At 41.8% G+C, this 19,398-nt stretch overlaps 1 protein-coding gene across 1 annotated transcript in view; it reads right to left on the reverse strand.

The window, feature by feature from the left end:
- The window catches only part of NCAPD2 (non-SMC condensin I complex subunit D2), a 51,451-nt gene that overhangs the window by 15,016 nt on the left and 17,037 nt on the right, over positions 1 to 19,398 (reverse strand). The window contains 12 exon segments of the mRNA XM_070742096.1: positions 3,375 to 3,552; positions 4,196 to 4,351; positions 4,701 to 4,824; positions 5,779 to 5,890; positions 6,809 to 7,002; positions 7,144 to 7,308; positions 7,390 to 7,474; positions 10,342 to 10,474; positions 13,024 to 13,157; positions 15,102 to 15,186; positions 15,872 to 16,046; positions 16,739 to 16,948. Of these exon segments, the coding sequence (XP_070598197.1) occupies positions 3,375 to 3,552; positions 4,196 to 4,351; positions 4,701 to 4,824; positions 5,779 to 5,890; positions 6,809 to 7,002; positions 7,144 to 7,308; positions 7,390 to 7,474; positions 10,342 to 10,474; positions 13,024 to 13,157; positions 15,102 to 15,186; positions 15,872 to 16,046; positions 16,739 to 16,948 (1,751 nt within the window).

The raw sequence follows: 19,398 nt of genomic DNA on the forward strand, positions 1-19,398 counted from the left end.
CTGAATACATCTCTTCAGAAAGGAGATTAGTGTTATATGATATTTTGTAGCTGGTGAAAGTCAAGCAACAGGACATCGGATAGGAAGGTATGCCCCGAGTTGAGATCCTAGCTTGCACAGAACAGAAGGAGGCTGCCTAAGGTAAAAGTGAACTCAGCTGTGCCTGTGGTACATTTTGTGAAAAGAACTTTATGCCATAGAACAAGGGTCCCCAAACGTGGCAACTTTAATAAGACTTAATGAACTCAATCTGTATAGTCTGGAGGACAGAAGGAAAAAGGGGAGGACATGATCGAAACATTTAAATATATGAAAGGGTTAAATAAGGTCCAGGAGGGAAGTGTTTTTAATAGGAAAGTGAACACAAGAACAAGGGGACACAATCTGAAGTTAGTTGGAGAAAGATCAAAAGCAACATGAGAAAATATTATTTTACTGAAAGAGTAGTAGATCCTTGGAACAAACTTCCAGCAGATGTGGTAGATAAATCCACAGTAACTGAATTTAAACATGCCCTGGGATAAACATATATCCATCCTAAGATAAAATACAGAAAATAGTATAAGGGCAGACTAGATGGACCATGAGGTCTTTTTCTTGCCGTCAGACTTCTATGTTTCTATGTTTCTACTTGTGGACTTCAACTCCCAGAATTCTCCAGTCAGTAGGAAGGAAAGTCTGCCATTTCAAAGTTCAGGCTACCCTGCTAATATAAAATCTTATAAATTCTTTTCAAACAAAATCCCTAAATATCTTCCTTAAACATTCTGCCCCATTCTATCAAACGTCTTATTCCTCCCTGCATTATTAAAAATGTGAAAGAGAAGTCTCCAGGTATGCTGGCTGGAGAATTCTGGGAGTTGAAGTCCACAAGTCTTAAAGTTGCCAGAGTTGAAGACCTCTGCCACAGACATTTCTAGAGCTAAAATTAATGAAAAGTATGAAAAAGTATGCTTGAGTAAATAGAAAAAGGTTGCAGTTTTAATTTTCAAATTATTCAGCCAAAGAGAAAAATGTAAAAGAAAAAATAAAGTGTTTCACGAAAGGAATCATTTTCAGGAAAAATAAGTTTACTACTTACAGGATTTCCAGCAAAATATAGACAATTAAAAATAAAAGCTATGAAATTAGTTGGGATAAAACTGAGGCGAGGGAATGATGGAAAATATTTTAGAGTTCTGTAGGAGAATAACTGTATTATATTAAAGGGTGGGTTTGTAGTGCATGCTACTAATTTTAACAATGTTAAAATGATGAAAAGGAAGTTATGAATAATATTAAGAATATTGAAAATCACAGGTATAGATACATCATTGGAGAAATGTTATGGTACATATGTAATTTGGTAAGGGAAGGCTCTCTAACTAATTTTATATATGTATGAAGACTGCATGTGTTTCTGAGGACTAGAAAAATGCCATTGTTTTTAATTGTAATCTTTACTGTTGTTAGAAACATAGAAACATAGAAGACTGACGGCAGAAAAAGACCTCATGGTCCATCTAGTCTGCCCTTATACTATTTCCTGTATTTTATCTTATAATGGATATATGTTTATCCCAGGCATGTTTAAATTCGGTTACTGTGGATTTACCAACCACGTCTGCTGGAAGTTTGTTCCAAGGATCTACTACTCTTTCAGTAAAATAATATTTCCTCATGTTGCTTTTGATCTTTCCCCCAACTAACTTCAGATTGTGTCCCCTTGTTCTTGTGTTCACTTTCCTATTAAAACCACTTCCCTCCTGAACCCTATTTAACCCTTTAACATATTTAAATGTTTCGATCATGTCCCCCCCTTTTCCTTCTGTCTTCCAGACTATACAGATATTGAGTTCATGAAGTCTTTCCTGATAAGTTTTATACTTAAGACCTTCCACCATTCTTGTAGCCCGTCTTTGGACCCGTTCAATTTTGTCAATATCTTTTTGTAGGTGAGGTCTCCAGAACTGAACACAGTACTCCAAATGTGGTCTCACCAGCGCTCTATACAAGGGGATCATAATCTCCCTCTTCCTGCTTGTTATACCTCTAGCTATGCAGCCAAGCATCCTACTTGCCTTTACTACCGCCCGACCACACTGCTCACCCATTTTGAGACTGTCAGAAAACCCTACCCCTAAATCCTTCTCTTCTGAAGTTTTTGCTAACACAGAACTGCCAATGCAATACTCATGAAATACTTCCTTTTCCCCAAGTGCATTATTTTACATTTGGAAACATTAAACTGCAGTTTCCATTGCTTTGACCATTTATCTAGTAAAGCTAAATCATTTACCATATTACAGACCCCTCCAGGAATATCAACCCTATTGCACACTTTAGAGTCATCGGCAAATAGGCAAATCTTCCCTACCAGACCTTCCCCTATGTCACTCACAAACATATTAAAAAGAATAGGACCCAGAACAGACCCTTGTGGCACACCGCTTGTAACCTGTCTCTGCTCAGAATACTCGCCATTAACAATAACTCTCTGATGTCTATGCTTCAGCCAGCTTGAAGTCCACTGAACTATCCAGGGATTAAGTCCAATCTTCACTAATTTATCTATCAGCTCTTTATGTGGAACCGTATCAAAGGCTTTGCTGAAGTCCAGATAGGCAATATCCACAGCACCACCTTGATCCAACACCTTTGTGACATAGTCAAAGAAATCAATGAGATTAGTCTGACATGATTTGCCTTCAGTAAAGCCATGCTGATTTGGGTCCAATAAGTTATTGTTAGAAATATTTATTCATAATTTTACTGGCTTTTAAGCCACTCACAGTTGCATCAAATCTAACAAACAAATGAACTATTGCTCTCTCTAGACCAGTGTTTCTTAACTGTGGAATCTCTCGGAATTCCCCAGTCACCATATCCTAAAAGAGAACAGAATGATGGGAATACAGACACAATATGTATCGCTAGTAAGAGGTATACAAATGTGGCTGTAAAGCCATACATTTTTTCCACTTAGTAAAAACTATGCTTATACTTCTCTAAAATTATTTGGTGAAACAAATAGGGCTAGTTAAATTAAACTAAGACTAATTCAATTTAACATAAAAGTTCCACATTTGATACAGTACATTATGCAATTAAAATTCCTTTTGTATTCTGACTTGCTTATCTGGTTGACTTGTCTCAAACAGCTACATCCTTGGAGTAGTCCTTGGAGAGGGGCGGCATACAAATCCAATAAATAAAAATAAATAATAATAAATCCTGCTCCATAAATATTGAGCAATTCATCTCAAGCTTCCATTGTGGACATTTAAATGGCACCCATGCTTCAGTTATGTAGTTATGTAGCATTGTTTTAAATTTAGCAGTATAGAAATGAGATGGGTTTTATAGTTCTGAGAGTTTAGCACAAGGCCTCTTACTTTGTTAGAGAGTTCAGTGAAAAAATTCCGAGCCAGATGAACAATCTCCTCTTCAGGGTCAATGAGAAGAGCTGCCATCTCACTCACTTGCCCTTTCACCTTCACCATGTCTTTTAGGATCAGGTGAGTCATCACCATGGCAGCTGTCCGTCTGACATGTTGACAAGAGTCACGCAACCTAAGAAGCAAAACCAAGTGGAACCTCATGAGGTGCACCCTCAGACGTTTTTAAAGAATTCAGTTAGATTAGATTTAGATTAGATTTATTGCATTTATAATGCCGCCCCTCTCCGCAAACTCGGGGCGGCTCACAACAAAATAAAATCAATACATAATAGCAAATCCAATACCCACCAATGCAATTACAATTTTAAGCTAAAAAATTCATAAAAAACAACCCCAGAATATTAAAAAAACAAGCACATAATCAATCGAACACCAAAACAACATGGGCAAGGGGGAGATGTTTCAGTTCCCCCATGCCTGACGGCAGAGGTGGGTTTTAAGGAGTTTGCGAAAGGCAAGGAAGGTGGGGGCAATCTTAATCTCAGGGGGGAGCTGGTTCCAGAGGGTCGGAGCTGCCACAGAGAAGGCTCTTCCCCTGGGTCCCACCAGACGACATTGTTTAGTCGACGGGACCCGGAGAAGGCCAACTCTGTGGGACCAAACCGGTCGCTGGGATTCGTGCAGCAGAAGGCGGTCCCGGAGATATTCTGGTCCGATGCCATGAAGTTGCTGGAAAGGTCTTTATGCAATATTCAGCTGGCTAGCATATTTCTTCACTTTCCAGACCAGTGGCATTGCCATCAATAAAGAATTACCTGGCATAGAGGTGGGGTGTCCAAGGTTCAACCAAGTTGGGAAAGCGGATGACCAGGTCTCCAGCTGCAATGATGAGGTTTGCACGCACAGTGGAGAGGGTGGCTTTCTCCATCATCGTGAAGAAGAGCCGCAATTGTGAGTCGCAAAATTCTGTACTGCATGGAAATAAAAAGTGAATAGACTTCAATCTGTTGGTTAGAAGACTTTACAGCCAGAGGAGGGCTGCTAAGGTGGAACGGTGACGTGTGCTCACCCCCGTGGCTCTGAGTGCTAGCGGAGTCCAGCGCAATTATGCTACTGCACCTGAGCAGGCAGCAAAATCGTGCGCGGACATGCAGAGGCGCCCATGGCCAGGTGCAGTAGCATAATTGCTCTGGACTCCGCTAGCACTCAAGACCTACAGGGGTGAGCACATGTCACTGTTCCACCTTAGTAGCCCACCCCTGTTTCCAGCTATAGGAAGAAACATAAAGGATTTGGAAGAAATATTCCTCAAGATCCTACCTGATCATACAGAATTTTCCCAAGGCCAATGCGGCAGCCGTTGAGAGTGCTGGGTCACTATAGAGTCCCGGATTATTGCAAATCTTGAGTACAAGAGGAACAAAGGCCGAAAACAACTGTTTTCCTACAAAGGCAAGGAAACGGATCATTCTAGGAATGTTAAACTTGTACAGATTCACAAGTAAAAATGCTCAGACATGCAAATATATACTTTATATATATACTCTATAAAGAAACTATATATATATGGGTATGGCTAGCTGATGAGGCCAAAATAAGGCTGAAATAGATCTATCCTAGTCTCCCTTAATTTTCAAATTCAGCAAAAAACATGTGACACATAGATAGAATTGTCGGCTATCAATAAAATTAACTGCCTTGGAAATGGCCCTGGGTTGGGCCGAGAGGCAAATAAGGAGCTGTGATGTTCCTTCAATACACCAGGGTGATTTGACACAAAAATATGTAACCCTTCCTTGGTGCAGAGCTGAAGGGATTGAATACTGTAGCCTAGAGGATAATTCTCTGCCTTACAAGGCAAAGGTTGCAGGTTCAAGTCCCAGTGGGTATGGCTAGCTGATGAGGCCAAAATAAGGCCGAAATAGATCTATCCTAGTCTCCCTTAATTTTCAAATTCAGCAAAAAACATGTGACACACACACACACACACACACACACACACACACACTCTATAAAGAAACAATTCTAATAAGATAACAAAGTGGCCCAGGATAGGACATGTTTCAGCCACTGACAAACAAGCGCAACAGGAGAGAAATATTCAATGCACTCTGCCTCTGAAGTTTTTAAATATTATTTCACTATAATCTAACATACCATATTCTCCTGGTTACCTCACTGGGTTCTTTGGAGAGGGGCGGCATACAAATCTAATAAATTATTATTATTATTATTATTATTATTATTATTATTATTATTCATGGTGCAAACTAACTGAGATCTAGGGATTTGTGCGTATGTGGGTAGTTCGATTTCTTACCCAGTAGACCACAAAAATTACAAAATTCATCAATAAGAAGGGCTGGGGGAGAAAATTCTACTCAGCTTCCATATTTACCATCCAAGAGTTCTGTCTCGCAAATGTTGCGGATGAGCTCCATTTCTGTATCGTCAGCAGAAGCCCCAACCAAGCCTAGGTCCTCCTCCATGGTGCTGTCATTCCCAGTACACTGTGCAAAAGGAAGAAATCACTGAAAGTTAGTACTGTTCTGTCCCTCTATGGCAATGTTTCCCAACCTTGGCAACTTGAAGATATTTGGACTTCAACTCCCAGAATTCCCCAGCCAGCGAATTCTGGCTGGGGAATTCTGGGAGTTGAAGTCCAGATATCTTCAAGTTGCCAAAGTTGGGAAACACTGCTCTATGGAGCAAGGCAGACTTAAAAGTAAGAAAAGGCTGAAGGCACTTGTGGTTTTCCCATCCAATTTATACAACTGCTCCTTACAATTAATTGGGAACCTCTGCAGAAGGATAGGCTCAGCAATGGTCCCTGACCCAAATTATGGAAATCTGTAGCATTTAATAATCAAATTTATTTATTATTTAGTTTCATTTGTATGCCTCCCAACTCCCTTAAGGACTCTGGGCGGCTCACAACACAGAAGAACAGACATATATACAGTATTAAAATATTCGGACATCTAAAAAGAGAGACCATTTAGAAACAATTTTAAACATACAATAAAATCACACGTACCATTTATGGCCAGATCTTGATGATATATCATCCGATCCATGGCCCCAGGCCTGCTGGAAAAAGCTTTTCTTTACAGCTTTCGGAAGGCCAATAGTGTATGGAGTAGTACGGATGTCGGGAGGTAGCTGGTTCCAGAGAGACGGGGCCACCACAGAGAAGGCTCTCCCCCACTGCCCCACCAGCTGACACAACCTAGAGAAGACCAACCCTGTGGGCCCTTATTAGTCACTGGAAACTTTGTGGTAGAAGGTGGTCCCGAAGATAGTCTGGCCCTAAGCCATGTAGGGCTTTAAAGGTAATGACCAACAGATGAATAACATGACTTGATGGAAAACCATTGAAATAACCGAAGGCAAGTAGACACATAAACGCGAAGAATTCCAGCCCTCACCTTGCTTTTCTGGACTTTTAAAGTGCTGTCAGCCTGTTCCTTTGCTTCTCGTTCTTCCCCAAGCACACGGCGCCTGCGTAGCTCATTGCTTACAGACAACTCCAGGTGTACAAGCTGATGCAAGGCCACATCTCCCGCAAGGGAGACCAAATGTGTTAACACAATGATATCAATCATGTTTGAATCACCGGAATCTGGGGAGCAGACATTTTAATGGTACATTTATCCTTGTTTCTCTTGCTGCCCTCTCTAGCCACGCCCCTTCTAAGTCACCTGCCTCGAGTATCCCAAGCAGACGTTGCCAAAAGCAGAGAACATGCCTGTCTTCAACTCACCAGCCTCAGTTGCTGTACTAAACTCTTGCGACTTTTCCAGGGCTTGTTGGCTACAACACTGCAAGATCTGAGCACATATTTCATCAGGTCCTTCTGCCAACAAATAGATAAGAGCAACTGCTCTCTCAGTGAAGGGAATCCAATGTGTACTTGAATGAGTAAAACCTAGGGGGAAAAAGACCTACACTCAGACCAAACAGCGTGTTTGTGGTTATGCCTACCTTCTTCTCAAGTTCACAAACTCACCCAAAGTTATGGCCTCACGCAGATGCTTGAAAAGTAAGTGTGACTTTGGAAGTCGGAAGGGAGTAGTGCATTTCCCAAGATTAGACTGTGTGAAAAGAGAAAAATATTAGCTATAACTAGCAGAACCTTTTGGGTTTTCTTTATCAAAAAGCTTTCTTAGTTCATTTTGAAGTTCCTATACAGTGTTCCCTCGATTTTTGCGGGTTCAAACTTCGCGAATAGCCTATACCACGGTTTTTCAAAAAATATTAATTAAAAAATACTTTGCGGTTTTTTTCCCTATACCACGGTTTTCCCCACCCGATGACGTCATATGTCATCACCAAACTAATAATTTTTGCAAATAAATAACAAAAAAAATAATTATTGTTAATAAATAATTATGTTTATAAATATCAGGATCACTAAATGTCTTATTCAATGGTGAGTACCAGTAATAATGGCGAGTAAATGGCTGTTAAGGGAATGGGAAAGGGTAATTTAGGGGTTTAAAGTGTTACGGGATGGCTTGTGATACTGTCCATAGCCAAAAATGGTGTACAGTGATCCCTCGATTATCGCGAGGGTTCCGTTCCAAGACCCCTCGCGATAATCGATTTTTCGCGATGTAGGGTTGCGGAAGTAAAAACACCATCTGCGCATGCGCACCCTTTTTTCATGGCCGCGCATGCGCAGATGGTGGAGTTTGCGTGGGCGGCGGGGAAGACCCAGGGAAGGTTCCTTCGGCCGCCCAGCAGCTGATCTGCTCGGCAGCGCAGCAGCAGTGAGCAGACGAACATCGGGGTTTCCCCTTTGTGTGGGCGGCGGGGAAACCCCGATCTTCGTCTGCTCGCTGCTGCTGCGGCTGCCCAGCAGCTGATCTGCTCGGCAGCGCAGCAGCAGCGAGCAGACGAAGATCGGGGTTTCCCCGCCGCCCACGCAAAGGGGAAACCCCGATTCGGCTCCTCACTGCGCTGCCGAGCAGATCAGCTGCTGGGCGGCCGAAGGAACCTTCCCTGGGTCTTCCTCGCTGATGCCCCCGCTCGCCCGCCAGCAAGAGGGGGAGAGATAGAGAAAGAGAGAGAAGGAAAGAAAGAGATGAGAGAGGGAGGAAGAGAGTGTGAGAGAGGAAGAAGCAAGAGAGAGAAAGAGAGAGAGAAAGAAAGATGAGAAAGGAAGAGAGTGACGTCATCGGGTGGGAAAAATCGCGATATAGCGTTTAGCGAAGAACGAGATCGCGAAAATCGAGGGGTCACTGTATTTACTTCCGCATCTCTACTTCGCGGAAATTCGACTTTTGCGGGCGGTCTCGGAACGCATCCCCCGCGGAAATCGAGGGAACACTGTATATTGAAAGATGCTCCATCACTAATTAGAGGTGGTATTTTAGAACTCAGTTCTGCCATATATACACGAACCTTTGGAGGAATATTAATTGTCTAATTTTTTAAAGCTGACCTTGTTAACAAATGTAAAACTATAGACTAAGCCTAAAGGCAGGTACTTTTGATTTCATTAAATCAAAAGGGGAAATTACAAGTAAGTTTTAGATTGTGTGTGCCCATTCTTGTATCATTTAAATCCTGAAAAGCTCTTCACTGTGGATGAACACAGAGGCGTCTTGCCTTCTTTTCAAACATAGCTGTGTGGAGAATTCTGGGAATTGGAGTCCACAAGTCTTAAAGTTGCCAGGTTTGAAGACCTCTCTTCTAACTCATTAAAGTATGTTCTCAAATCCAGTCAGCTATCCCCAAATGAATACAAACACCTTTGGTATAAAATATACCAATAAAAAAGCCTTTGCTTTCTTCTACCCTTTAATAAAAGAAGGCTATTTTCTAGGCACAATCTTTAATAAATACAAATATTATTCAGAGAATCCTGCAGCACTACTGCCTTTTATATGCTTATCGTATTTGATGCAAACTTTATCTTCATAATTACATTGGTTGGCTTTTTACTTCTCTCTCTCTGTCTCACACACCCAAACACTGAACTTGTTTTAGTTCTTTTGTCATAGGAGTGCAGTGGCTCAGCTCATGAGGCTAGGATGTTGGGCTAACAATTGACAGGCTCATGTTCGAGACTCAGTTGCTGCCACAGGACAGGCTGTGCTCCCATTACAGGTTTCAGTTCCTGCCAACCTCGCAGTTCGAAAGCAGGCAACTGCAAATAGATAAGATAGGTACCACTTGGGTGGGCAACTTAAAGGGGACATGAAAGGAACTCCAAACTAAGTATCCTCCTAGGCAACAGTGATGCTTCCCACTGATCCTTTCACCAAACGCTTCAATTTTATTTATTTATTTATTCAATTTTTATGCCGCCCTTCTCCTTAGACTCAGGGCGGCTTACAACATGTTAGCAATAGCACTTTTTTAACAGAGCAAGGCTATTGCCCCCACAATCCAGGTCCTCATTTTACCCACCTCGGAAGGATGGAAGGCTGAGTCAACCTTGAGCCGGTGATAGGATTTGAACCGCTGACCTTTAGATCTACAAGTCAGCTTCAGTGGCCTGCAGTACAGCACTCTACCTGCTGCGCCACCCCGGCTCAACACGGAAGTACAGTATTTTGTTTGTCTGTTTTGGGGACATTAAATTCTCTTTACAGAACTACGGGATTCTTTACCCTGAATGTGGAAATTTATTTTAATTTTGTAACAGATTTAACAGCTCCAAAGGAGGATAAGTATATAGGGAAAACTGGATTTTTCACCTTGATATGGTGCACAGAAACAGCCCACAAAACGGTGTAATTAGTTAGTGTAACCTTGTATAAAACTGGCCATGCATTTAGAGCATAAGATGACAAATTACAGTCACAGGCAGATATCAGTGAATCCTACTGAACAAAGATTCTGTCCTTGGAAGTTATTTTCAGATAGAAAAATTGGCATTTGTATTGTCAATTACAATTATCAATCCATGAGATAAATAAATGAAATAAAATATTACTGTCATCACTCTGACCTTCTCGCTGTTGGCAAGTTTGGAGATAGCAATGCAAACTTCCTGGGCAATATGATAATCTTGCTGGACTCTCTCATCTAGTCCCACAGAGATTAAAAGATCTAGGTTACTTCCTACAATCTCCGGCTTCCCTCTGTTGAGGACAGAAAAATCCCTGATTAGATCCAAACATTATAGAAATCTCCAGTGACCTTAAGAAAAACCAAAGCAAAAACCTATAGTGTTTGCCTTAGAGAAACAATGGCCCAATACTAGTTTCTTATAATGAATTATGCAAAATTGTAATTATGCAAAATACAACAATTATTTACAGATAATGTAAATCAAGGATTTCACTGGGTTGCTAAAATTATGAATACAACATAAGTAATTGACATGAAAAACAGCAAACACCTCCACATTCCTTGGGGCAGGAGCTCGGCCAGAGCTAACCACAACAACTAATATAAGTTGTTGTGGTTAGCTCTGGCCGAGCTCCTGCCCCAAGGAATGTGGAGGTGGATGTGGGGGAAACATCCACATGCCACAGGCCTGTTTTGCTCCTGATAGAATCTCCTCTGACCAAGGAAGCGTGAGTGACAGGGAAGAGGGGAGTTTGGCAGACCTTCCTTATCATCCCTGGATTCTGAACAAGAACTTATGACAGACCCACGCATGTGGAGAGTGATGCATAGAAGAGAACAACTGAAGGATTATTACAGGAGATAGGTGAGGCCACCTGTGGTTGGGTGGGGCTGCTGTAATTAGTGCTACAGATAAAAAGAGCAGTGTGCTGATTTAGCCTTGTGGAAGTTTATCTGATTCATAGTTTCGTCAAGATCGTGGTTTTGCTGTTTCCCTGTTCAAGATTGTGTGTGGACTTTCTGGATTTTGGAATTTGGACTCAATTTCCCAGTTACTGGGTGAGAAATTAGATTGCATTTAACCTGTGCCTTGTGTGTACCAGAAAATCTCTTTGACATTTAAAAAGGGAGTTTTTTCTGCTTTTCTGTTGCTAAAGACTTTGGGTTTTCCTTCTATCATGTGGTGTGTGTCTTTCTGGACTAATTACCCTGTAATTACGGGGGGTTGGGACATGCCGGCAGAACAATTAGCGCAGTATTTTTATTAGGCTAATAATATCCTGTTCAGTTCTCAAGAAATTTTCAACAAACTAGATCTTTGTAGCTGGGGGTGAAACAAGTGAAAAGGCTGAGACTAAAACTTGTCAAACCATGTAAATCAGTGATGCTTTAAATCTTTAGAAAGCAGCCAAAAAATTGAGGTTATAAAGTATCTAAGAAGAAACCTCTTCATCACAGGACCACAACATGCAACAAATAATATTTATAATTTACTATCCCTTCTTGGAAAAAAAACCTAGAGGGAGAGGAAAATATTTCCCCTTCAAAAAGAAAAGCAAAAGGAACAGATAGCCCAAGTACCCTCAACATTATTTGATTAGTGGACTAATGCATTTTGGAAAATAGTCATAGACTGATTAATTTATTTATTATTTATTAATTGGATTTATATGCCAATTAATACACATGGAATGCTCTTGATGAAGGAACCGTTTTCAAAACATGTCATCTTGGTGAAATAAAATAACCTAAGCAACACTCCCACATTTTGGAGGGGAGGGGGCTTTAATTCCGTGCCTGCCCTCCCTCCACCTGCCTGCAGAAAAACTGGTAAGTTGAGCTTCAGAAGGAAGGGGCAGGTTGCACATGATCAGAACTCATTAAGTATTTGACAGCAGAATGGGAAGATTCCACTACAACCGAAAGAACATTTATAGAAGTCATCCTGATAACTTCTTATATACCGTATTTTTCAGAGTATAAAACGCACTTTCTTCCCCCCACCCCCTGAAAGAGACTGAAAGTTTGGGTGACTTCGAATGTAGCTTTTACTAAGCTTTTTTTAAAAGCCCTAATGATGTGCTAATGCGATCTTCTCTGCGGGATCTTCCCTTTGCCAGCCTCTTTCTTTCCTACTCCCTCCAACAATCAGCTGAGTCTTTTTTCAGCTGCTAACAAGTGAAGCAATGTTGGGTGCTTTGCTAGGAAGCTATCCTTCCTTTGCCTGATGTTCCTCCTCATTGAGAGAGAGAGAGAGAGAGGGAGGGAGAGACAGGGAGAGAGAGGGAGGGAGGGGGAGAGAGAGGGAGGGAGGGAGGGGGGGGAGAGAGAGAGAGAGAAAGAGAGAGATGTTTTAGGAGCTGGTTTTTATCCCAGAGGATAAAAAGCAAGTACGTGGGCTCAAAACCAGCAAACTAATGTGCTGAAGCTGAACAGACTAAAGACTAGCCAGATGAATACCCAAAAGGCACATTATTTTTTCCCTATTTTCCTCAACCAGTAGTCTTATACTATGAAAAATACAGTAAAAGTCTCTTAGTAAACCTTATTTACTAAAAGACATTTACCTTTTCTCCTGTGTTTGTTTTTCCACAAATATCAATGATCAAATTTCCTTGTGACTTTCTCTTACGCACGTACGTATCAACAGGTTGTAAACTGCTACTTCATAAACTGAAGGGTTCAGAGAGATCCACTAGATACCAAGTAAGAAAACTTTCTTGAAGCTTCCCAGCGAAAAACAGGGGTCTAGATTTTTTAGAATGTATTGCATGCAAATACAATTATTATATTGAACCTTCTAAATAGATTAGCCATATAGAAACAGCTAACAACTCACTGTGCCATCATCCCAAGAAGCATAATAGCAGCGTGGCGTTCCAATCTTGAACACTGCAATTTCTCAGTAAATTGTTCCCAGAGCAGTTGAATCACAATAGGTTTTATTTCATCTTTTTGCACAAACTCTGATATCTAAGAAACAACAAAGGTAGCCAGGAAATGAAACCAGGCAGATTTTAAAGCTAGTTTAACAGTCACACCAGGGGTTAAATGCTACTGGTTCAGGGAGTAACATGAGGCTCTGCCCACCCATTGTCATTTTCTTTTTAAAAACCCCTCTGTGCATGTGTATGCGCAAATTATGTGCTTGCAAACCGGTAGGGAAGTAGATTTCACTGCTGAGTCAACCCCCATCCCCAAGCTCAAACCTAAAGCTATTTCTGGCACTTTGCAGGCTCTCCTACTCTTTTTTCAAGGTAGTAAGCTAGTGGCCATAAAAGGTATTGCGCCAGAATTAGTAGGACTGAGCAGAAATTGCCTCCTCCACCCACTTTGTAGAGATTTACATGGAGCATATGGAGAGCTTAATTCACGTAGGATAAATTCATCCATTCAGCAGATGAAGGGACAGGACTATATTGATAAGAACATATCAAGGGTTTACCAGAGAAGCAAATGTCTGCTCCCTCTTTTAAATGTTAATGTAGAAATGAGATTGTGGATGATTCTTAACACAAATGAAATTACAACATCAGATGAAAATCCCAGATCAAATAGATTTCTCTAGCTTATCATCCTGATCCAAACGGTTTAACAACATTTTGTATTCCAGCCTCATGTCTGATGATGATTCTTATCATCAATTAAAGTAGCAATTTTCTGATTTAATTAATTGTGGAACATATTAGAAAGACCCTAGGGACATCTGTGTATGTATTATTAAGTACCACAGGCATTGCAAAAAATGAAGAATAAGGTGATAAAATAAAATAAAAATAGATAGGCAATCATAATGGCAGTTTGGGGGGGCAAAGATTATGCCTCCAATATTCTTCAAATGTAGAATATCCATCAAATGAAGAATATCCATCAGATGCAACTAGATGGTTTTAAAAATAAGATTACAGTGGTACCTCGTGATACGAACCCCTCGCCATACGAACAGTCCGAGATACGAACCTGGGGTTTGGAAATTTTTTGCCTCTTCTTACGAACTTTTTCCGTCTTACGAACCCGCCCCCGAGAAGCCCCGCCGCCCAGTTGTTGCTTTTTGAAACAGCCGGGGGGCTTCTCGGCATCCTCCCAAACCCGAACGCCAAACCCGAACTTTTGCCGAACTTCCGGGTCAGGCCGCCAAGAAGCCCCGCCGCCTGGCTGTCGCCCTTTGGAACAGCCAGGGGGCTTCTCGGCGTTCTCCTGAACGCCGAACCCGGAAGTTCGGCAAAAGTTCGGGGTCGGCGTTCGGGTTCAGGAGGACGCTGAGAAGCCCCGCCACCCAGCTGTTAGCTTTTCAAAAGAGCCGCGGAGCTGTCGGGCTGGTCAGGAGGCTGGAAAGGAGGTGGGGAATCCCAATAGGGAATTCCATGGGCGGAGCTTTGACGTCACAAAGACGTCCTTTCTGGCCAGCCGAAACGTGGACTCCAGGAAGGACGTCTTTGTGGCGTCGAGGCTCCGCCCATGGAATTCCCTATTGGGATTCTCCACCTCCTTTCCAGCCTCCTGACCGGCCCGACAGCTCCGCGGCTCTTTTGAAAAGCTAACAGCCAGGCGGTGGGGCTTCTCAGCGTCCTCCTGAACCCGAACGCCAAACCCGAACTTCCAGGTTCAGCATTCAGGAGGCCACCGAGAAGCCCCCCAGCTGTTTCAAAAGGTGACAGCCAGGCGGTGGGGCTTCTTGGCAGCCACCCAAACCCGAACGTTTGCCGAACTTCCGGGTTTGGCATTGGGAGAATGCTGAGAAGCGCCCGGCTGTTTCAAAAGGTGACAGCCGGGCGGCAGTGTTTTTTTTCTTGCACTCATTAATTCATTTTACATTGTTTCCTATGGGAAACAATGTTTCGTCTTACGAACGTTTCGCCTTACGAACCTCCCCCGGGAACCAATTAGGTTCGTAAGACGAGGTATTACTGTACTCACAATTTCTTCAAGGCACTTAATTGTCCCCAATGATGCATCAACTATTAGAAGGGAAAGAGAACGAATCAAATTCTGGGCTTGAGTCCTGTGTAGAAAATAAGCAGAAAGAGGTAGTGTTAATTCTATTAATTATGTTGTCATGGCATTCTACCCAAAAATTAGCTGGGTGTAGCCAGATTCATTCCTAGGTGTAAGACATGTGGAAACTTCAGATTAGCTATTCTTCATTTGCTCTGCATGCCTTGGTTTTGTGGGATCACAGTCTATTTCTGTGCAACATATTTCAAATGAGAAAATCAGCCAAAAAAAGGCTTAGATTTGACTATGCTGAATATAGTAAGCTTTGTAGGTATTCTGTACAAGTAGTCCTCAACGGTTCATTTAGTGACTGTTCAAAGTTACAACAGCACTGAAAAATGACTTGTGACTGTTTTTTCACACTTACGACCCTTGCGTTATTCCCATGGTCATGTGATCAAAATTTAACTGACTCCCATTTACGCAATGTCCTGTGATCATACGGCCATCTGACAAGCAAAGTCAATGGGGAAGTCAGATTCACTAAATAACCACGTTACTAACTTAACAGTGATTCATTCAACACCTGTGGCAAGAAGAGTCCTAAAATGGGGTAAAACACACTTTAACAAATGTCTCACTCAGCACCAAAGGTTTCAGGCTCAATTTGTGTTCGTTAAGGCGAGGGCTATCTGTATAAAATTTGTGTCCTGCCTTTCTGATGTGATGGGGAGAAATAGGTCAAGCCAAACCTTTCAGAGCCCCCATCCTGGTTCAAATAGAGTCTCTTATAGGCATCCAACACGGCTTCTCGGACTCCAGGTTCCTTAGACCATATCAGGGGGAGCATGCGGCGGATCCCAAAGACGGCTTGAGGTATGCCAAACTGAGAAACTACGACGAAGAATTCAATAGCTTCTTGGGCCACTGAAAAGAAAGAATAGGAAGGCTGATTATTGCGGTTTCAATTCAGGCCACTAATCTAAAGTTATCTAAACTAATCTACCATGTTTCTCAGATATATGGTTGTGAATCAGGGGTGGGTTCCACTTACCTTCGCCACTGGTATTACGCGTATGCATTTTTGCCTCTGCGCATGCTCACTATCCCAATAGAGCCCAAAACACAGTTAAAGAACTGATCAGCTATGCTTCGGGCAAAGAAATAAAACTCAGGATAAACCCATAGGTGGGTGGGCTTTTTTTTCAAGTAGAAAGAGGAAAAGCCATCCAAAAATGGAAAAATTCACCAAAAATTCTAAAAAAAAAAAAAAAAGCTGGCAGTGGCCACGGCCCAGCAGACAGAACCAGATCTGTGACGCCATTGTCAGGCACCAGTGGGTCACTAAAGGTTCAGGCGATCTAGTCTGAACCAGGATAAACCCACCCCTGTTGTGAATTGTGTAACCAAATTCTGGTGAGTAGAATCAAGGGACTATTTTTTCCTGTGCCGTGAGTTATGGATCTAGGGCTCCCTCTAGGTTACTAAATGTTCCAAATAACTACTGCTCCAAGGTTTCAGAGCTATCTTATTCCAGACACGAAGCCTTAACCCAAACTTTATGGCACATGACCACACGGTGAACATAAACGAAAGAAGAGAAGCATAATTATACCTACCAGATACTGATCTTTCATACATGAGCTTAGAGACCATGCTTAAGGCTTCAGTGATTTTTGCAGAAAAGTTGTAGGCATCCTGTAAGTATTGCACCAACATCTCTTGCTTTACTAATGCCGCTGGTGGAGGGTCTTCCTCGGTTTGCTTTTCATCCCCTGTACTGTTAACGTCATCTGGGGGTTCTTGGACACCAACTGTAATTTTGGCATCTGCACAGCAGAAACAAGGAACTCTTATAAAAACCTGAGGATTTATCCACATTACATGGACTGACAGACTCGCGAGCCAAAAAAAATGATTTGATATATAATGTTGCATTGAAATATATATTTATTGTCTTGACATTCTGTCATATTTTTGTTGTTTGAAGTATAAAATATTTGAAAATAATAAAAAATAATTTAAAAAAAGAAACAAGGAATGAATACATGAAATCCCAACACTCAAGGTGTGACTAACAACATAAGTCTATATCCTTATGGGTGAATTGTCTTCGGAGAGGGGCGGCATACAAGTCTAATAAATAATAATAATAATTATTATTATTATGTCAATACAACACAGCAAACAAGATCACTATGCTGGATTTCATATTTCATCACCAGTCGGGTGCTTCCCAAGCACCTAGGACTGCGTGATGTAGCGGCGAATTATGTTTGCTGATCCCAGTAAAGCGGCCTTTTGCAATTGACAGATGGAGATTTTGTCAATTCCAATGGTTTTCACATGTCCGCTGAGATCCTTTGGCAAGTACCATTATTATTATTATTATTATTATTATTATTATTATTATTATTATTATTATCCTATTGTGATAAAATGTGAAATTCTGAGTGTTGTTCTGACCCAGCCTAACAGAAGCAAGAAACAAACTCCTAGTCCCGAAAAAACACTCTTTATTTACCTTTTGTAAAGTCCAGGCAATAGTCTTTCAAGGACTATTGCAGTAACAGACCGTACCAGCTCCTTGTGAAAATTGCAAGGCTGTGAGCTGCTAGCCGAAAGGTTGCAAATTAAGCTCTGGCAAGCAGTCTTTGTGGCATGAAACATAATGAGCAAAATCTCCAGAAATACGAACTGTTGTCTCCTACGACAACCACTCCCCTTTCCTTCTATTTATTCCCCAGTCAAGGAGGGGCGATTCGACCTCCACAAGTGTTTTGCTTCCAAAATCAACTCCTTGTCCTCAGTTGATCACTTTCTAACTGCTCTGCACATACATACATCTGAAACAGGCCCCAGCTATTCCTCCTCCTCACTCGTATCAGCCTCCAAAGGCAGCTGCCTCTACCGTGGCTGGCAAATTTCGACAGCCCTGGCTCTATGTCTGTCTCCAATGCAGAGCATCCATCAGAGCCTTCCCCAGCCTCCAGACTGGCCCCCAAGTTCCTTCCCAGCCTCCTCATTGTCCAATTGCTGCCAGCTCTGCTAGCAGCTGGTGGAACACAACAAATGTTCTCTGAACTTGGTTGTTTGCTTGCAGACATTTAATTACCGAACTAGGTAAGATCATCAAGATGTACTGATCTGATCTAGCTGGTTAATGAGTTATCTGTAAACAAAGAATCAAGTTAAGAGCACCAAAGAGCACCTGAGTTCAACCCTCAGCTGTGTTATCTTCTCTTCTATTATTACAATAAATAATAGATGAAATAAATTGTTTCTCTAAAGGAGCATTTAGTGTGGAATGAAAGGGATGTGCAAGATCTATCAGTCTAGAAATGTTCTTTTCTTTCAGGATTGGAAGTTTCAAAGGTAAATATTTTAAACAAGAAATATATGAGGCATTCCAGATATAATGCGTGGGTCCAATAGAGAAGAGAAAGGACAATTTAGCTCTGCAAACATCAGTATATCTTTCTTTCTTTCTGTTGTGGTTAGCTCTGGCCCAGCTCCTGCCCCAAGGAATGTGCAGGTGGATCCGGGGGAGACATCCACATGCCACAGGCCTGTTTTGCTCCTGATGGAATCTGCCGACGAAGCCTCCTCTGACCAAGGCAGCATGAGTGACAGGGAAGAGGGGAGTTTGGCAGACAGCCCAGGAGGAGATCAATCATCTGTATCATCTTTGGATTCTGAACAAGAATGACACATCCACGCATACGTAGAGTGATGCATAGGAGAAAACAATTAAAGGATTATTACAAGAGAAAATGAGGCCACCTGTGGTTGGGTGGGGCTCCAGTAATTAGGGCTGCTGCTATAAATAGCAGCGTGTGGGTTTGGCCATTGTGGAAGAGTATCTGATCGCAGTTCTTCAGGAATCCTGGGTTGCTGGTTTCTGGACTTTGCTTGTTGATTTTTCACGCCTTTGAAAACAAAGCAGAGCAACGTGTGTGTGTATGTGTCTCACTTCGTTGGAAGAAGAAAGGGTGTGAAGTTTCTTCACAGCTGCTAGCTAAGTACTTAATGACTGCTTAAGGTTAATTGTACAGACTACCCGGTTGTTTTGGGAAGAGTGCTCTTTGCAATACAAAAAGAGTGCTTAGTTTATTTTGACTTTTGGGATAAAGAACATTGTTTTGAATTTTCAAACGTGTGTCTGAAATTTGTACCCTTGAATTTTCGGGAGGCTCCTACCAGAGAGCCTGGCAGAACACTTTCTTTCTTTCTTTCTTTCTTTCTTTCTAAAATAGATTTTCTTATCCCCTTTGTACAT

The sequence above is a fragment of the Erythrolamprus reginae genome, chromosome 2 (genome assembly GCF_031021105.1).
Source record: "Erythrolamprus reginae isolate rEryReg1 chromosome 2, rEryReg1.hap1, whole genome shotgun sequence".
In the NCBI taxonomy this organism is placed as follows: Eukaryota; Metazoa; Chordata; class Lepidosauria; order Squamata; family Dipsadidae; genus Erythrolamprus; species Erythrolamprus reginae.